We start from the raw sequence: 15,700 nt of genomic DNA, 5'->3' as shown, positions 1-15,700 counted from the left end.
TCAAAGACCTCCTTTAGTGATACAACCTTCTAAAACCTAATTGGAAATATTAACCTACACATTTATCTACTAAATTAATGTCTACCAAAACAGGCACATAAATGCCACATTTATGTATATCAGGCACCAATCAAAAGCTCTTAATGCTTTTGGGAAACGATATCTTACCCAGATTTGCAGCTTTATCCTCTTGTCGTTCCTGTAGATGGTCTTCACCTTGAAGTCGATGCCGACCGTGCTTACGAACGCTGGCGTGAAGGAGTCGTCTGCATAACGAAACAGAAAGCTGGTCTTCCCAACGCTGCTATTCCCGATGATTAGGATTTTGAACATGTAATCAAAGTTCTGGTCAGAAGACTCCTTTTGTCCATAACGGTTGTCTGTAGCTGAAGCCATCTGGAAGATTAAGGGGAAACAAGACATTTGTACTTGTTTGTTTAATATCTTGTGTCATTTAAGTTATGGTACAGTAACTTAATAGAAATTCCCGCAGTTATTTAATAATTCATTTTGCTTAGGCTTAGTCCCTTTATTCATTAGTGGTCGCCACAGCGGAATGAATGGCCAACTTACCGAGCATATATTTTACACAGCGGATGGCCTTCTGTACTGGGAAACATCTATTCACACTTATACACAATGGCCAATTTAGTTTACCCAATTCCCCTATAGCGCATGTCTTTGGACTGTGGGGGAAACCGTAGCACCCGGAGGAAACCCACGCCAACACGGGGAGAACAAGCAAACTCCACACAGAAATGCCAACTGACCCAGTTGGACTCGAACCAGCGACCTTCTTGCTGTGGGGCAACAGTACGAACAAATGAGCCACCGTGTCGCCCCTGACACTGAAATATTTTTATAAAACAAAGTAATAGGGTTTGATATGCATTTTCAAGTGTTTGGTGGGTGTGTCAAAAATGTCAGCTGCAAAATTTACACTCACAGGCCACTTTATTAGGTACACCTGTCCAACTGCTTGTTAACACAATTTCTAATCAGCCAATCACATGGGATTTTTACGCACAACCATCTCTAGGGTTTACAGAGAATGGTCTGAAAAAGAGAAAATATCCAGTGAGCGGCAGTTCTGTGGGCGCAAATGCCTTGTTGATGCCATAGGTCAGAGGAGAATGGCCAGACTGGTTCGAGCTGATAGAAAGGCAACAGTAACTCAAATAACCACTCGTTAAAACCGAGGTCTGCAGAAGAGCATCTCTGAATGCACAACATGTCCAACCTTGAGGCAGATGGGCTACAGCAGCAGAAGACCACACCGTGTGTCACTCCTGTCAGCTAACAACAGGAAACTGAGGCTACAATTCACACAGGCTCATCAAAGTTGGACAATAGAAGATTAGAAAAATGTTGCCTGGTCTGATGAGGCTTGATTTCTGCTGCGACATTCAGATGGTGGGGTCAGAATTTGGCATCAACAACATGAAAGCATTGATCCATCCGGCCTTGAATCAATGGTTCAGGCTGCTGGTGGTGTAATGGTGTGGGAGATATTTTCTTGGCACACTTTGGGCCCATAAGAACCTATTGAGCAACGTGTCAACGCCACAGCATACCTGAGTATTGCTGACCATGTGCATCCCTTTATGACCACAGTGAACCCATCTTCTGATGGCTACTTCCAACAGGATAACGCACCATGTCATAAAGCGTGAATCATCTCAGACTGGTTTCTTGAACATGACAATGAGTTCACTGTACTTAAATGGCCTCTACAGTCACCAGATCTCAATCCAATAGAGCACCTTGGGATGTGGTGGAATGGGAGATTCGCATCATAGATGTGCAGCCGACAAATCTAAAGCAACTGCGTGATGCTATCATGTCAATATGGACCAAAATCTCTGAGGAATGTTTCCAGTACCTTGTTGAATCTACGCCATGAAGAACTAAGGCAGACTAAGGCAAAAGGGGATCCAACCTGGCAGTTGTAAGGTGAACCTAATGAAGTGGCGGGTGAGTGTACAGTATGTCCACGTAAAGTCTGTTCTCTTTTATTCTGTAACATTGAATGTATTTTAAATATTAAGCAACACATATTTTTACTGATTTCATCAGGCTCTGAAAAAAAAAAGAGCACAGAATGGCGTTCTCAGCTGCCATAACTGCAACTGTATCATTAAAACAGCATTCAATGCACTACTGTTAAAAATGCTGAAAATGAAAAAAAAAAAACAGGGCTGAATGCACCTGTGGTGTCAGATTACATATTTAAATAATTTAATCACAGCTTTTGTGAGGTGATAATCATGCTAAGCTATATCACATCCCCACAATTCAATTAGAATTCACGACAAAGTTACTGACTAGTTAGAAAGCAACAGTTACATAATCACGCCAACACAGGCTTTTACTCACATTTGGCACTTAGTAAGTGTTAATATTGGGCCCTGCTTGTATGGTTTGCAAAGAAGGCAATTCAAGAATATACTGCAATGAGAAATGAAATAAAGAAAAACAAAGAAAAATGCTGATAATGTCTTATGAAGAAAATTAGTTCCTGACTTTAAAGAGATCACCCAAAACACTCACTCACTCTTTACTTGTTCCAAACTTGTTTGCCTTTTTTCTTCTTCTGATGAACACAGACAAATATAATTTGAAGGAAGCTGAAAACCAGTAACCATTGACTTCCATTGTATTGGTTTTCCAACTATGGAAGTCAAAAGTTACCCATTTTAAGCTTTTTAAAAAAATATTTTATTTAGTGTTCAACAGAATAAAGAAAATCATGTTTTATCCAGCTCCGATCCAAATCGAGCCCGATCATGCGGTTTCAGACTCGATTGGAATCAGACTTTACCTCCCTTTCAGGACATATAAATACATACAACAGTTCTGTCTCGTTCTCAAATCTAATTGGCCGGTAGCTGTGTGATATTCTGCAATAACAGCACTGGACCAGCCTCCTCACCCTTCACCCTTGTGTATTACTCCGCCCACAAACAGCGACCAGCAGACACAAGCAGAGATTCTCCAAAGTTTGACAAATATTACTGCTTTTGGACAATATAATGAACTTTTGAGGATTTTTTAGTGGAGTATGTAGTTGTTTAGATTGCAATTATGCAGTTTATTTATAGGGATAGTGCCTATTCCAATATATTTATAATTTCTGAAAGACAGCGCGTCGGCGGCCATTAGCCAAAGACGGCTGACTTTATCTATCCACAAGATGGCGACAGGACTGGTAAGTGACTTTCTAAGTCGATCTCTCTCTTTAGCATCTTGTAGTGCTGTATTTATACCATATAATTGCAAACACAACAGCAGTCTGGTAGTGATTGTGCTGCTTTTTTCAGGGTTAATTATTGTGATATCCCGATTGCAACAGAGAAATACTTTAGACTTTAATACTGCAAGGAGATATCTCATTGCATGGCATTTCATGTCACATTCAGCCTTATAATCTTAAAATCTAAACAAAATCACCAGTTTTACGCTAGAGAATCATTTAAACACTAGCTGTAAAGTGACGTTGGTGAATAAGTAATGGTTTCTGCAGATGTGAATGAATGGTGGAAGAAAGTAGTTCCTCTTACAAAAGGTTTTTTGAGATTGCATGTTTGACTTTTCTTTTTCATACACATGATTGTGCCGTCGAACTGTTGTATAAATGCAATATCACACTCGTAGCTGTGCAATATGCTGTATATTACCACTGGTGGGATGTTAGGTCACCTGCAGCCTCGTGCCAACGCACACTTCCCACCAGTGCTGATATACAGCCATATCGCACTGTTTCTTCGGTGATATTGCTCATATATATATATATATATATATATATATATATATATATATATATATATATATATATATATATATACTCAATATTTTTTAACACATCTATAGTTATACGGCGGCACTGAGTTGGACCTCTTTCTTGACTTAACACAGAAATAGCAACGCGTGACATCACTTTGTTGCAGGGACGCTATTGGTTAAATGCCAGCAAAGTAGAACATGGAAGCAGCTTGAAGCAGCAAGCGTGAGTATGACTGCGGTCTGGAGGTATTATAAAGCTGATGACAACAACATTGCCATGGCAAACTGTGAGATATGTAAACTTGGGACTGCAAAAGGTGGAAAGGAAAAGGCTACATTTAACACTACAAACCTGATAAGGCACCTCTAAAACAAACATCTGACACAATAAAGCGAGTTTACCCAGGCAACCAAACCAAAGACGAGTCAGCTCACGCCGCGTTGAGAGTTTGAAGAGGAGAGAAAAAATGCCCCATGACAGCGTGAAGGTACAAGACATCACAGTCAATGTAGCATAAATAATTGCAATGAGTGACCTGCCATTCGTCTTTTTAGAGAACTTTGGACTTCTTATGCTTATGGAGCATGTAAAACCTTAATTAGAAATTTTTATTTAATGTATTATAGAAAGATTAGATTGGGATTCTCAAAATCGAGGGCAAAATAAACTGATCGGTACATCGCTATTTTATAAACACTGTGAGTAAAGAGTTGGTAAATTGCAATTTTTGAATAAACAATATCTTTAAGTTATCACCAAATGATTTTTTTGTGGACTTCTTTCCACAGGTATACTGCGTCACAACTTCTCCCATTGATCATAATATTTGATCAATGTGTGTTTTGAATTAGCAGCATTATTTTTATGACACCTATATTTGCTGCTTACGTAGTAAGCAGGCGGCATGCAGCTGGGTATTGGAACGGGGCCATTTCGATTTACTGCATTTAGAGGCTTGCTTTAGATGGCAGAACGAGCAAAAGCTGACTGTTTATGTGGATCGACTATGGCTGAGTGAATTCTCATCCTTTTTTACTGTCCGTCACTCATTCTTTGAGACCTGTGACCAAACAGCAGCGGTAGAGTCACCAGCTACCGAAAATCATTCAGGCAAGAATCCCGGAACAAAAATAAAATGTCTGAGCGCCTGCCAGGCCTTGGCATTAATCTGACATTTTCTTTTTTGTGTGTCAGATCGATAGTTGGCACAGGCCCTTCTGAATATAAAGCACTGGCTTTGTAACACCTCTATCACAAAATGACAATGGCAACTCGTTCTTTTGTCCATCTGAAGTTCACATGAGCAGGCAGTAGTGCAGTAGTGCCTGTTTGATTTGAAACTAATGAAATAACTGGTAATATATTAATGAGAAATGTAGTGTTGTTTAAAAAAAAAAAAATAAAAAAAAAATAAATATATATATATATATATATATATATATATATATATATATATATATATATATATATATATATATATCGATACTGAAATATTTAAAATGATATTTGTCATTATCGATAAATACATAATGTTTCAGTATTGATATTAAGGCAGCACGATATTGGAAAAATTGGACATTGCGACATTTTGTTTTTCTGTGATATTCTGTATCTGTACCTATTTCACCAAATGAATAAAAAGCAATATTTGGAAAGAATTTATAGTCACGCTTTATTTTAAGGTTCAATTCTCGCAATTAGCAAACCATTAAATATAACTTTTGACTTGTGCGTCCATCTTTGTGCTTCTCTCCTGACCTTGAAAATATAATTGGCTGAATTGTAGAAAAGCAGAATTAAGATAGTTTGTAGGGTTGAATTGAGATTAATCGTGCAGCCCTAGTATATCGCAGAATAAAGGCTCGTACACACCGGGACGCTTTTCGAGTTTTTCGAGACGTTATTCCGGATTCAATCCGCGATTTTTACTGGCGTCGAGCAAAAGAGTATGCAAAATCACTCCTTGACATTAGATGGCGCTACACAAGTTGACATGCTTGTTATATTTATCCAATATTGTCCAGCCCTAGTCGATATTTATCAATATATCCATAAATATTGATACTGACATATTTAAAATGATACAATCTTGCTTGTGGTTACTATTGACACAGGTTTCGACCTCTCGCACTTTCTTCTAAAAAGTGGGAGATCAACAATCAATAACAATATATAGTGCATCGGGAAAGTTGTCATATCGCTTCACTTTTTTCAAATGTTTTTATGTTACAGCCTTATTCCAAAACTGATTAAATTCATTTATTTCCTCAAATTTTTACACACAATACCCCTTAATGACAATGTGAAAAAAAGAGTTTTTGAAATTGTTGCAAATTTATTAAAAATAAAAAAAACCTGAAAAATCACATGTACATCAGTATTCACAGCCTTTGCTTAATACTTTGTTGATGCACCTTTGTCAGCGATTACAGCCTCAAGTCTTTTTGAATATGATGGGAATTTTTGCCCATTCCTCTTTTGCAGTACCTCTCAAGCTCTATCAGGTTGGATGGGAAGCGACAGTGTATAGCCACTTTCAGATCTCTCCAGAGATGTTCAATAGGATTTAGGTCTAAGCATTGACTGGGCCACTAAAGGACAATCAGCGAGTTGTTGTGAAGCCACTCCATTGATATTTTGGCGGTGTGCTTTTGTCATTGTCCTGCTGGAAGATGAACTGTCGCCCCCAGTCTGGGTCAATAAAGGAATAAACACATTAAGGGTGTTTATTGCTGAAATTCATATTAAAATTAGTTTTATTTATATTGTACAACATATATTTATACTGTTTTTATTCATTGAATATATATTTGAAAAGGGGAAAAACAATAAACCGTTGTATGAATGATGTAATATTCATTAATTTTCTTGTCGGCTTACGTCCCTTTATTAATCTGGGGTCGCCACAGTGGAATGAACCACCAACTTATCCAGCATGCCCTTCCAGCTGCAACCCACCTCTGGGAAACACCCACACACATTCACACATACACTCATACACTACAGACAATTTAGCTAACCCAATTCACCTGTACCACATGTCTTTGGACTGTAGGGGAAACCGGAGCACCCGGAGGCAGGGAGAACATGCAAACTCCACACAGAAACGCCAACTGAGCCAAGGTTCGAACCAGCGACCCAGTGACCTTCTTGCTGTGAGGCGACAGCACTACCTACTGCGCCACTGCCTCGCCCGAATGCTGTATTAGTTAAATCATTTTCCTTTAAAAATGTTTGAAGGTCACATGACCATCAGGAAGAACGCACCATCTCATTTCTCACAGGAAGTGTTCTCGTGGTCTCCCGAGTTCGTTCTTCCAAGGACACCTGGCAAGACTGGTCTCCACAAGAGCGCAAGTCCATTCTCTGCGTTCTTGGAATTGAGAAACAGCCAAAATGTAGGCTACCTGAGCTCAATTTAGAGCTTCACGGCAAAGGCTGTGAATACTGACGTACAAGTGATTTTTCAGGTTTTTTATTTTAAATAAATTTGCAACAATTTCAAAAACTCTTTTTTCACATTGTTATTATGGGGTATTGTGTGTAGAATTTTAAGGACATAAATGAATTTAATCCATTTTGGAATAAGGCTGTAACAAAAAAAATGTGGTAAAAGTGAACGCTATGAATACTTTCCAGATGCACTGTAGACTTAAACGCTTTTATTTGAATAAGAAAATAAGATGAGATTGTGCTAATTTAGTTTCTTTTTTGCGTAATTTGTTACCTTTCAAACTTAAGGACTGCTGACATACCTGGTATAAGCATTATATGATTTAATTTTGGCATATTTTTTATAGTGCGAAATTTGTTCCCCTCTGTATCGAAAACGGTATCGAATATGAATATTTTTGAATGTATCGAAGTATCAAAGTTGGAAATTCTGGTACTGTGACTGTATACACTGAAGATAATAATAATTTTTTAATTCTGTTTTTTTACAAGCTTACTACGAATAAACAATGCATTATTACAAGCAAATACATTAACCCTAAACTTAACCTTATAGTTAAAGTGACCTAAAAAACAAGAATAAAATCAGACTACAACAATGATAAAAGTATTGGATGGAAAATCCTTCTAAGACTACATACTAGGTGTCCTGTGGCGTATGTTACTTGCTTAAGGGTTAATTAGAGATAATTAATTACTAAGGCCTGTTCACTATAAACATACGACCATAGAAAAATTCCCCTACACAGTCCCCACCAATGCACACCAACATTCTGTTTATAAAAAGCGAGCTGCTAGATGCTTGAGGTGTTTTTAACAGGACGGATTATGAATCAGCTTGAAAAAACATGTTCTGAAACTAAATGCAACTATATCAGTGTGTCAGCCTATTTGTGAAACTGAGTGCAAAAACAGAGTTTTCTGGGAGACAGAACAATATGGGAGTATTGTGTGGAGTTTGCATGTTCTCCCTGTGTTCGCCTGGGTTTCCTCCAGGTGCTCCGATTTCCAACACAAATCCAAAGACATGTACTACAGGTGAATTGGGTAAGCTAAAATTGTCCATAGAGATAAGTTGCAGCTGGAAGGGCATCCGCTGCATAAAACATATGTTGTATGAGTTGGCGGTTCATTCCGCTGTGGCGACCCCAGATTAATAAAGGGACTAAGCCGAAAAGAAAATGAATGAAAACTGGTGAATCTGTTCAGCAAAATATCGCTCTGGCGACCCCTGATTAATAAAGAACTAGGCTGAAGGAAAACTACTGAATGAAGATTATAATATTTACGTTCTCTGGTGTGAATGGGCTTTAACTTAGTACTTATTTAACAACACTGTAAAAAGTCAGCTTGTGTAACCTAAATGAATAACACAAAACATACTTAAATAGTTATAATGACTTTAGTTATCATTAATTCCTCGTTTTCTGTAATACAAGTACCAGTGCGGATGCTGAAGGTGAGCAGGAAAGAAAGTTACAGAGCTCTGGAGGACAAATGCAACATGAGCTTATAGGATGTGTGTATCACAGTGACTCAACAAACCAAGGAAGATCAGCCGGGAATCAAGTGAAAAACAATAAACAGATCTTACGGACGTCTGGCAGACAGGCTTAGCTAAAAAGGGAAGAAAATGCTGAAGAGCTAAAACATTGTGCAAGTGTTTCACAAGGACAGACGTTTGATTCTTATCTCAGGAAGTACTATCTCAATCCATTACACTCACAATCTTTTACACCTATTTTCGACTGGGGAAGTTAAATCTCAAACTGGACAGATGTTCTTTAAAGTAAACCATAGTATACATATGATGACATATTTGGAATGGCATGTATATTGTGCAAGTAAGCCTTAGAGTTGGGTCAATAGATGATGCCATAGTCCAGGGCTTTCAATTAGTTTGTCATGGGGGACGGTTCATGAAAAGCATCCCAAACGAAGGGCCGGAGAGATATGACTTGCTATATGAGTGATGACACAACTGCATATGCTGTATTTTTGCTCCTTCAGATACCCACGTTGGCTTTTTCTACATTAAAATGGGAATATTTTGTATTTTGAAACTACATAATATCACTGCATTGTCAAATTGACTTTATTTGTTTTACAAATATTCAAATGTTGTATTTCAGAGCACTACAAATTCTTCTTCTTTGGCTTCTTCTACATTCATACACATTCGTATGCTATGCTTTAAACTGCATAACAATTAGGGATGCAACATTATAAATTTTGGTTCTACGATTATATATTCTGAAGAATAATCATGGTTTAACTGTTATCACGTCTAATATAAAATCAAGCTATTAGGTAAGTAGCTATTTAGATTAACTGTTGTTGCCATCTGCGTTTATGCATACATAATAATTTTAATAATAATTCTTCTAACATATCTTTTGCTGACATTGCACTGAAAGTCATGCACAAATCTCACTGAGAGATGTTTTCTACTTTGTGCGCATTGCTCCGCTTGTCATTCTTACATTAGATATAACAAACTTGCAAGTGAAAAAAATGTGATATGGGAACGGCCGCTGCTATAGTTAATCCGGAGTGCATGCGTATTAGCCTCGGTGTACATACTTGGAACTTGTCATAACTTTGTTTAATTGCAGCAGCTTCGTTTTGTTCCATGCAACAGAAATGCGGCTTAGAGACGCCTTTACGATTCATTACTGTGGCAAATTCAAGTGCAGTTAATAGTGAAATCAGCTAATCATTGCATCCCTACAAACGATTACAGTTAATTGTACAAAAGGCCATTTCTACAAACACATCCAAATGTTTTTCGGCTGTCTGCACCACTCGCTTATGGTAACACCCTCTGTGCAGCCTCTGCAGCTCGTGCTGTATTGAACAGACGCACGTCACTTCATAACTATAGCGCAATGCGCTCGCAGTATTCTTTCAACTAGGTGCGCCTGGAAAGCGTGAGCACGTCTTTTATAATATATGTGTGCAAGCTGCATGCCTCCATTGGAAATACCGTTGGAAACGGCCGATAGTTAATTGCCTTAGTAATAGTTAATTCAGTGAGTATTAGCCTCGGTGTACAAGCTTCAAACTAGCGCACAGTTGGCATAACTTTGTTTAGTTGCAGCAGTTTTGTTCCGTCCAGAAACGCAGTGTTGAGAAGCCTTCACGAATAATTAACCATGACAAATTATAGCGCGGTTAATAGTGAAATCGGTTATTCGTTGTATCCCTAATCAATTTTGATATCATGTCTTCATTTCTTCAAAGAAACACTTTAGATTATAACTTACAAAAAAAAATAAAAAATATATAAAAAGTTTCGGCTCACCAAGACATTTGGGTTGAATTGTTGTATTTGTAATGAGCTTTTCTATTTTTTTTTTTCGCACAGCAATAGCGAGAAGGATATAAACGGATGTCGGAGCCAGCTCCAAGTAGGTGGACCTTGATCTCCAAGTAGGCTGTACAAATCTAAAATGTTATGTCTTGTACATGACACTCAGTCCAATATTGTGCTTTATTTTGTTTACATCTATTTGTGAGCTATAAGATAATTTTTTGAGCTATGATTATGTGTAAACTGCAAGACATTTCTTTCATTTCTATGTTGATGTATTTTCAAATGAAACAGAAAAATGTGTAGGGGGCGGGGTTTTCTTTTTGTCCAGCATTTCCTCATTGCAATCCTGTGGCTTTCACAAAAATGGGTGTGGTAAGGAAAATTGTAGTTGAAGCCATCAAACTGGCGTCAATAGAGAAGAACCAACACTCCAAATATGAAAACAAATGATCAGACTTTCAATGAAGATTAATAAAGCTTTTTTTTTCCAGTGAATTACCTTACACCGATGAATTGGTCACCTAAAGAAATGTATTATTTTGATTTCTCATGGACTTTTAAAACTCCATCATATTCTATTTCAGTGCAATATGATCTGACGTAAAATGGTTATGACTGATGAGAAAACAGAATGATCTGATGACCGTACAACACCAGATTTCTAATTTAAGTTTAATTAGCTTTAAAGAGAGCTTTGAACTAGCCTCACATTCATCAAAATCAATACAACTTTCACCAGACACAGCTAAACTAAACAAAAAGGCTTCTCCTCAGGAGACCCTGATTTGCAATTCAGCACACCACGTCTGGTGTGTCTGAAAGATTCACAGAACACCAAAGCATCCTAAAGTCAGCATCTCTCCTGATAACAGAGGGCTTGAGCTGACTAAAAATAGAGGCTAACTTTTAGACCAGCTGCTCTTTCAGCCTGACAAAAACATTCTGCCGGACAGCCTTAGGGAGGGGGGACTGAGAGAACATCTTTATGAGTATATCTTGAGGAAAAAAAAGCAGCAATTACACTACAGGAAATGCTCGGGCTGTGCTCCAGTAAGCACTTTTCCCTTCCTTTAGACACAAATCCTCAATAATGCAAAGGTCTGGGTAATCAAGACTGACAGAGCTGGTCACTGTGTGGTCAGAGCTGCTCTGTCCAAGAACTGTCAAGCTGATTTGTTTCAAAATCCTCATTTTAACATTCAGAATGAAAAACACTTGAATTAAATTGGTATAAACATTGCCAAATCTATGGGGTGCATTAAGGGTATACAGTGCTCAGCAAATAGGAGTACACCCCACAAAAATCTCTCATTTAAATTAATATTTTCTATAGAAAGGTTTACAATATTTTATTTGTGCATATACATTAGATTAGTCAGTATTGAAGCCAAATCTGGAACTTAACAAAATAACTTACGATAATGGTCCAAACATCCAAATTTATATGTTTGGGGAAAATATTAAATACAAATTTAAAAAAAGAGCAAAAATCAAGAAATATCTAAAATTTTGTTAAAATTTTGTACTTTGTATTTTTTTTCCAATATTTTGCATGAATTTAAATGTTTTATTTTTATATTTTTAGAGATATTCGGTGACTATAATATTCAAATGCAAATGCACCAAATTATATGACCTATATTCACTGCGCAATGGATACAAATATTAATTTTTTTTAAATGGGCTGTACTCATTTATGCTGAGCACTATACTTCACCCTAAAATAAAAAATGTACACATTATTTACCTCAAGTGATTCTAAACCGTTATGAGTTTCTTTAAACATTTAAGAAACATTTAGAAACAAAATAACTGTAATGTGTACTAACCAATAACAAAAAATGTGTACACCCAAATGTATATGTTAGGGAAAAATATTAAATACAAGAAAAAAAAAGGCAAAAATCAAGAGAAACAAAAAATAAATAAAATTTTGTTGAAATTTTTTAGTTTGTATTTTTGTTTTTGCAATATTTTGCATGAATTTAAATGTTTTATCTTTATATTTATAGAGATATTCGGTGACTATAATATTATTTTAATAAATATATCTGTTTTGTTAAAATGCACCAAAATATATGACCTATATTCACTGAGAAATGGATACAAATATTCATTTTCAAAATGGGGTGTACTCATTTATGCTGAGGACTTTAGTTCACCCCAAAATAAAAATGTACACATTATTTACCTCAAATGATTCTAAACCGTTATGAGTTTCTGTAAATGTTTAAGAAACATTTCGAAACAAAATAACTTATGATAACAGTCCAAAAATGTGTACACCCAAATTTAAATGTTAGGGAAAAATATTAAATACAAATTTAAAAAAGAACAAAAATCAAGAGACACATAAAATATATAAAAGCTTATTGAAATGATGTAGTTTGTATTTATTTATTTTTGCAATATTTTGCATGAATTTAAATGTTTATCTTTATATTTCTAGAGATATTCTGTGACTACAATTTTATTTAAAAATATATATCTGTTTTGTTCAAATGCACCATAATATATGACCTATATTCACTGAGAAATGGATACAAATATTAATTTTCAAAATGGGGTGTGCTCATTTATGCTGAGCACTTTACTTCACCCCAGAATAAAAAATGTACACATTATTTACCTCAAGTGATTCTAAACTGTTATGAGTTTCTTTAAACATTTAAGAAAGATTCAGAAAAAAATACTTAAATCATTGACTTCCATAGCAGAAAAAACAATTGAAGTGAATAAACAGGTTTCCAGCATTTTTCAAAATATCCGATTTGTGTTTAACTCGAAGAAAGAAACTCATAAGGGTTAAGTGAATGAGAAATGAGTGAACTACCCCTTTATTGACCAAAACCCTGCAGTTTTACTGAAAGATGAAGGAAAATCTCTGAGCCTAAAGCTACTAAACGGATGTGCAGCATCATAAATGCTCTATGTCGGAATGTAATCAGCAGCCTATCCAGTGTTATATAGGATATAGGCTAACATCACAAAGCAATATACTGTAACGTTTTAATATTAAAGAAAATTATAGCCAGTTATTTATTACAATGTAGCAAACGAAAAGAGCATTCTTACATAATAGGAAACAGCACATGCAACAGTGCTGCTGCTGCGGATGATATTTTCACCTGATTCACCATCTTCTGAGATGATGCTAAAGAGCACGGCGATCATGAAATCATCGTTATTCTCTTTGGGATATCATCGAAAAGGCAAACAATCATATGAATCGGAGCAACGTAAGATCTCTGCTTTAAAAGCGATGTGGCAGATGTGCATTTCATAGGAATTATAAATAGAACCGTATAGGATGCGCGATGTCCATGTCAAATGAAGGTTATTCTTTCTGCATTCAGCGCAATAATTCGCAACTTTACCAATGAAAAACACACATATACAGCACATAGTTCGATGTATTTATCATAAAGCATCTAAAAACGCGTATTAGTGGCGCTGTCTTACCGTTAAAAGCCGTTTAAAGCGTCTCTTACGCCAATACTGCGCCTCTTCCAACACCTGCAGACACTTTGACGTCACTTGAAAGGAGTGACGGCAGCAGGGGGCGGGTTCGGAGGTTTGATTGACGGCTCGGAGGACTAGTATTGAAAATGCAATCCCACCCACAGGACGTAAAATATTCAGGACGTTTTAAAACCAGCATCATTCATTATTCAGGAACGTGGCTTCGGCCTCTCCATAATTAATCAATTAAAACGGTCGTAGAAAATGAGCCGCTGACACAAGGATTTGTTTACATTAGCGGCGCAGGTCAGCGTTCTTTGCGCCACACTGACATGTAACCAATGTTTGGCTTTTTATTGTTCATGCACCTTATTACAAATCACATTTGGCAACTATGGTGAGCACGAATATAGTATGATAGTTGTTATTATTGTAAAATCATAATTTGTTAAGGTAAGCCTACATTTATGGAGGTTTCTTCCTCTGTTATTGACAGAGTGTTCTATAATATTATTATTTCTTTTCATAACAATGATTGTGGATAATTATAGTTATAATACCACTTTGGAAACCACTTAGAGATCTCTTGAATATTTTACGTTTTTTTGTAATACTTGTATTATTGGGCAGCACGGTGGCGCAGTGGGTAGCATTCTTGCTTCACAGCAAGATGGTCGTTGGTTCGAGCCCCGGCTGGGACAGATGGCATTTCTGTGTGGTGTTTGCATGTTCTCCCTGTGTTCATGTGTTTCCTTTAGGTGGTCCAGTTTCCCCCACAGTCCAAAGACTGGATGAATGACAGATAACCTGTCATCAAGTTGGTGCCGAGCATGGCCGCAGTGTTGCGAGCTCTCTCTAAGCTTTTCACTCATCATAGCACACGTGCAGCTGATGATGTGACAATAAAAGTGATTTGATTTGGAAGGAAAATTGGCCATAGTGTATGACAATGGGTGTGAATGCAAGAGTGTATGTGTGTTTTCCAATACTGGGTTGCAGCTGGGTTCATTCCAACCCCTTAAAAGGATTAAGCTGAAAGAAAATAAATGAATGGTTGTCAGAAATGGCTATGCCAGTTCTATGATTAAACTGTAGTGTAAAAATACAGTAGCCTACCATAAATGACAGAATCTAAGCAGAAATGATTAAAGAAGTTTGGTCAAATTGGATCCAAACTTGAGCCAGTGAAGTGTTTAAATCCTGCGGATGGAACAAAATGCGAGTGAAGGGAGAATTAGCATAGCTAATTAGCTAGCTTACCCCAAAAATAAAATCTTTTGTTTTTTACTCACCTTCAGGTTATCCAAGATGTAGGTGACTTTTTTTTCATCAGTAGAAGATTAAAAAAATATTTTAAGCTGAATTTGTGGTCCTTGATCGTTCATACAATAGGCATTCATTATTAGATTAAAAATAAGCACATACAAACCATCTCAAATCAATAGCCATAGCTCCTGGTCACACACTGAATTCTTGTAAAGTGATACGATGATCTGTGTATGAAATTAAACATTAAATATTTAAACAAATCTTCATATAAAGCTTCATGTTTCACTAAAGTAAAAAAAGTTATCAGCATTTTCAAAAATGCACAGATAAACATTTATTTAATCTGATATGAATTGAAGAGTGGCACGGTGGCTCAGTAGTTAGTGCTCTCGCCTCGCAGCAAGATGGTCACTGCT

The 15,700-nt window shown here is 36.7% G+C and overlaps 2 protein-coding genes across 3 annotated transcripts in view; both read right to left on the bottom strand.

The window, feature by feature from the left end:
• rab3ab (RAB3A, member RAS oncogene family, b) overlaps positions 1-14,082 on the bottom strand; it is a 28,109-nt gene extending 14,027 nt beyond the window's left edge. The window contains 2 exon segments of the mRNA NM_001017761.1: positions 169-396; positions 14,016-14,082. Coding sequence (NP_001017761.1) covers positions 169-396 — 228 coding nt within the window. The 5' untranslated portion in view covers positions 14,016-14,082.
• The window catches only part of ranbp3a (RAN binding protein 3a), a 1,280,039-nt gene that overhangs the window by 362,534 nt on the left and 901,805 nt on the right, over positions 1-15,700 (bottom strand). The window lies entirely within an intron of this gene.

Source organism: Danio rerio, chromosome 11 (assembly GCF_052040795.2).
Source record: "Danio rerio strain M-AB ecotype USA chromosome 11, GRCz13ab, whole genome shotgun sequence".
In the NCBI taxonomy this organism is placed as follows: Eukaryota; Metazoa; Chordata; class Actinopteri; order Cypriniformes; family Danionidae; genus Danio; species Danio rerio.
Note: the sequence above shows the minus strand (reverse complement) of the source record. Positions and strands in the feature narration are given on the sequence as shown.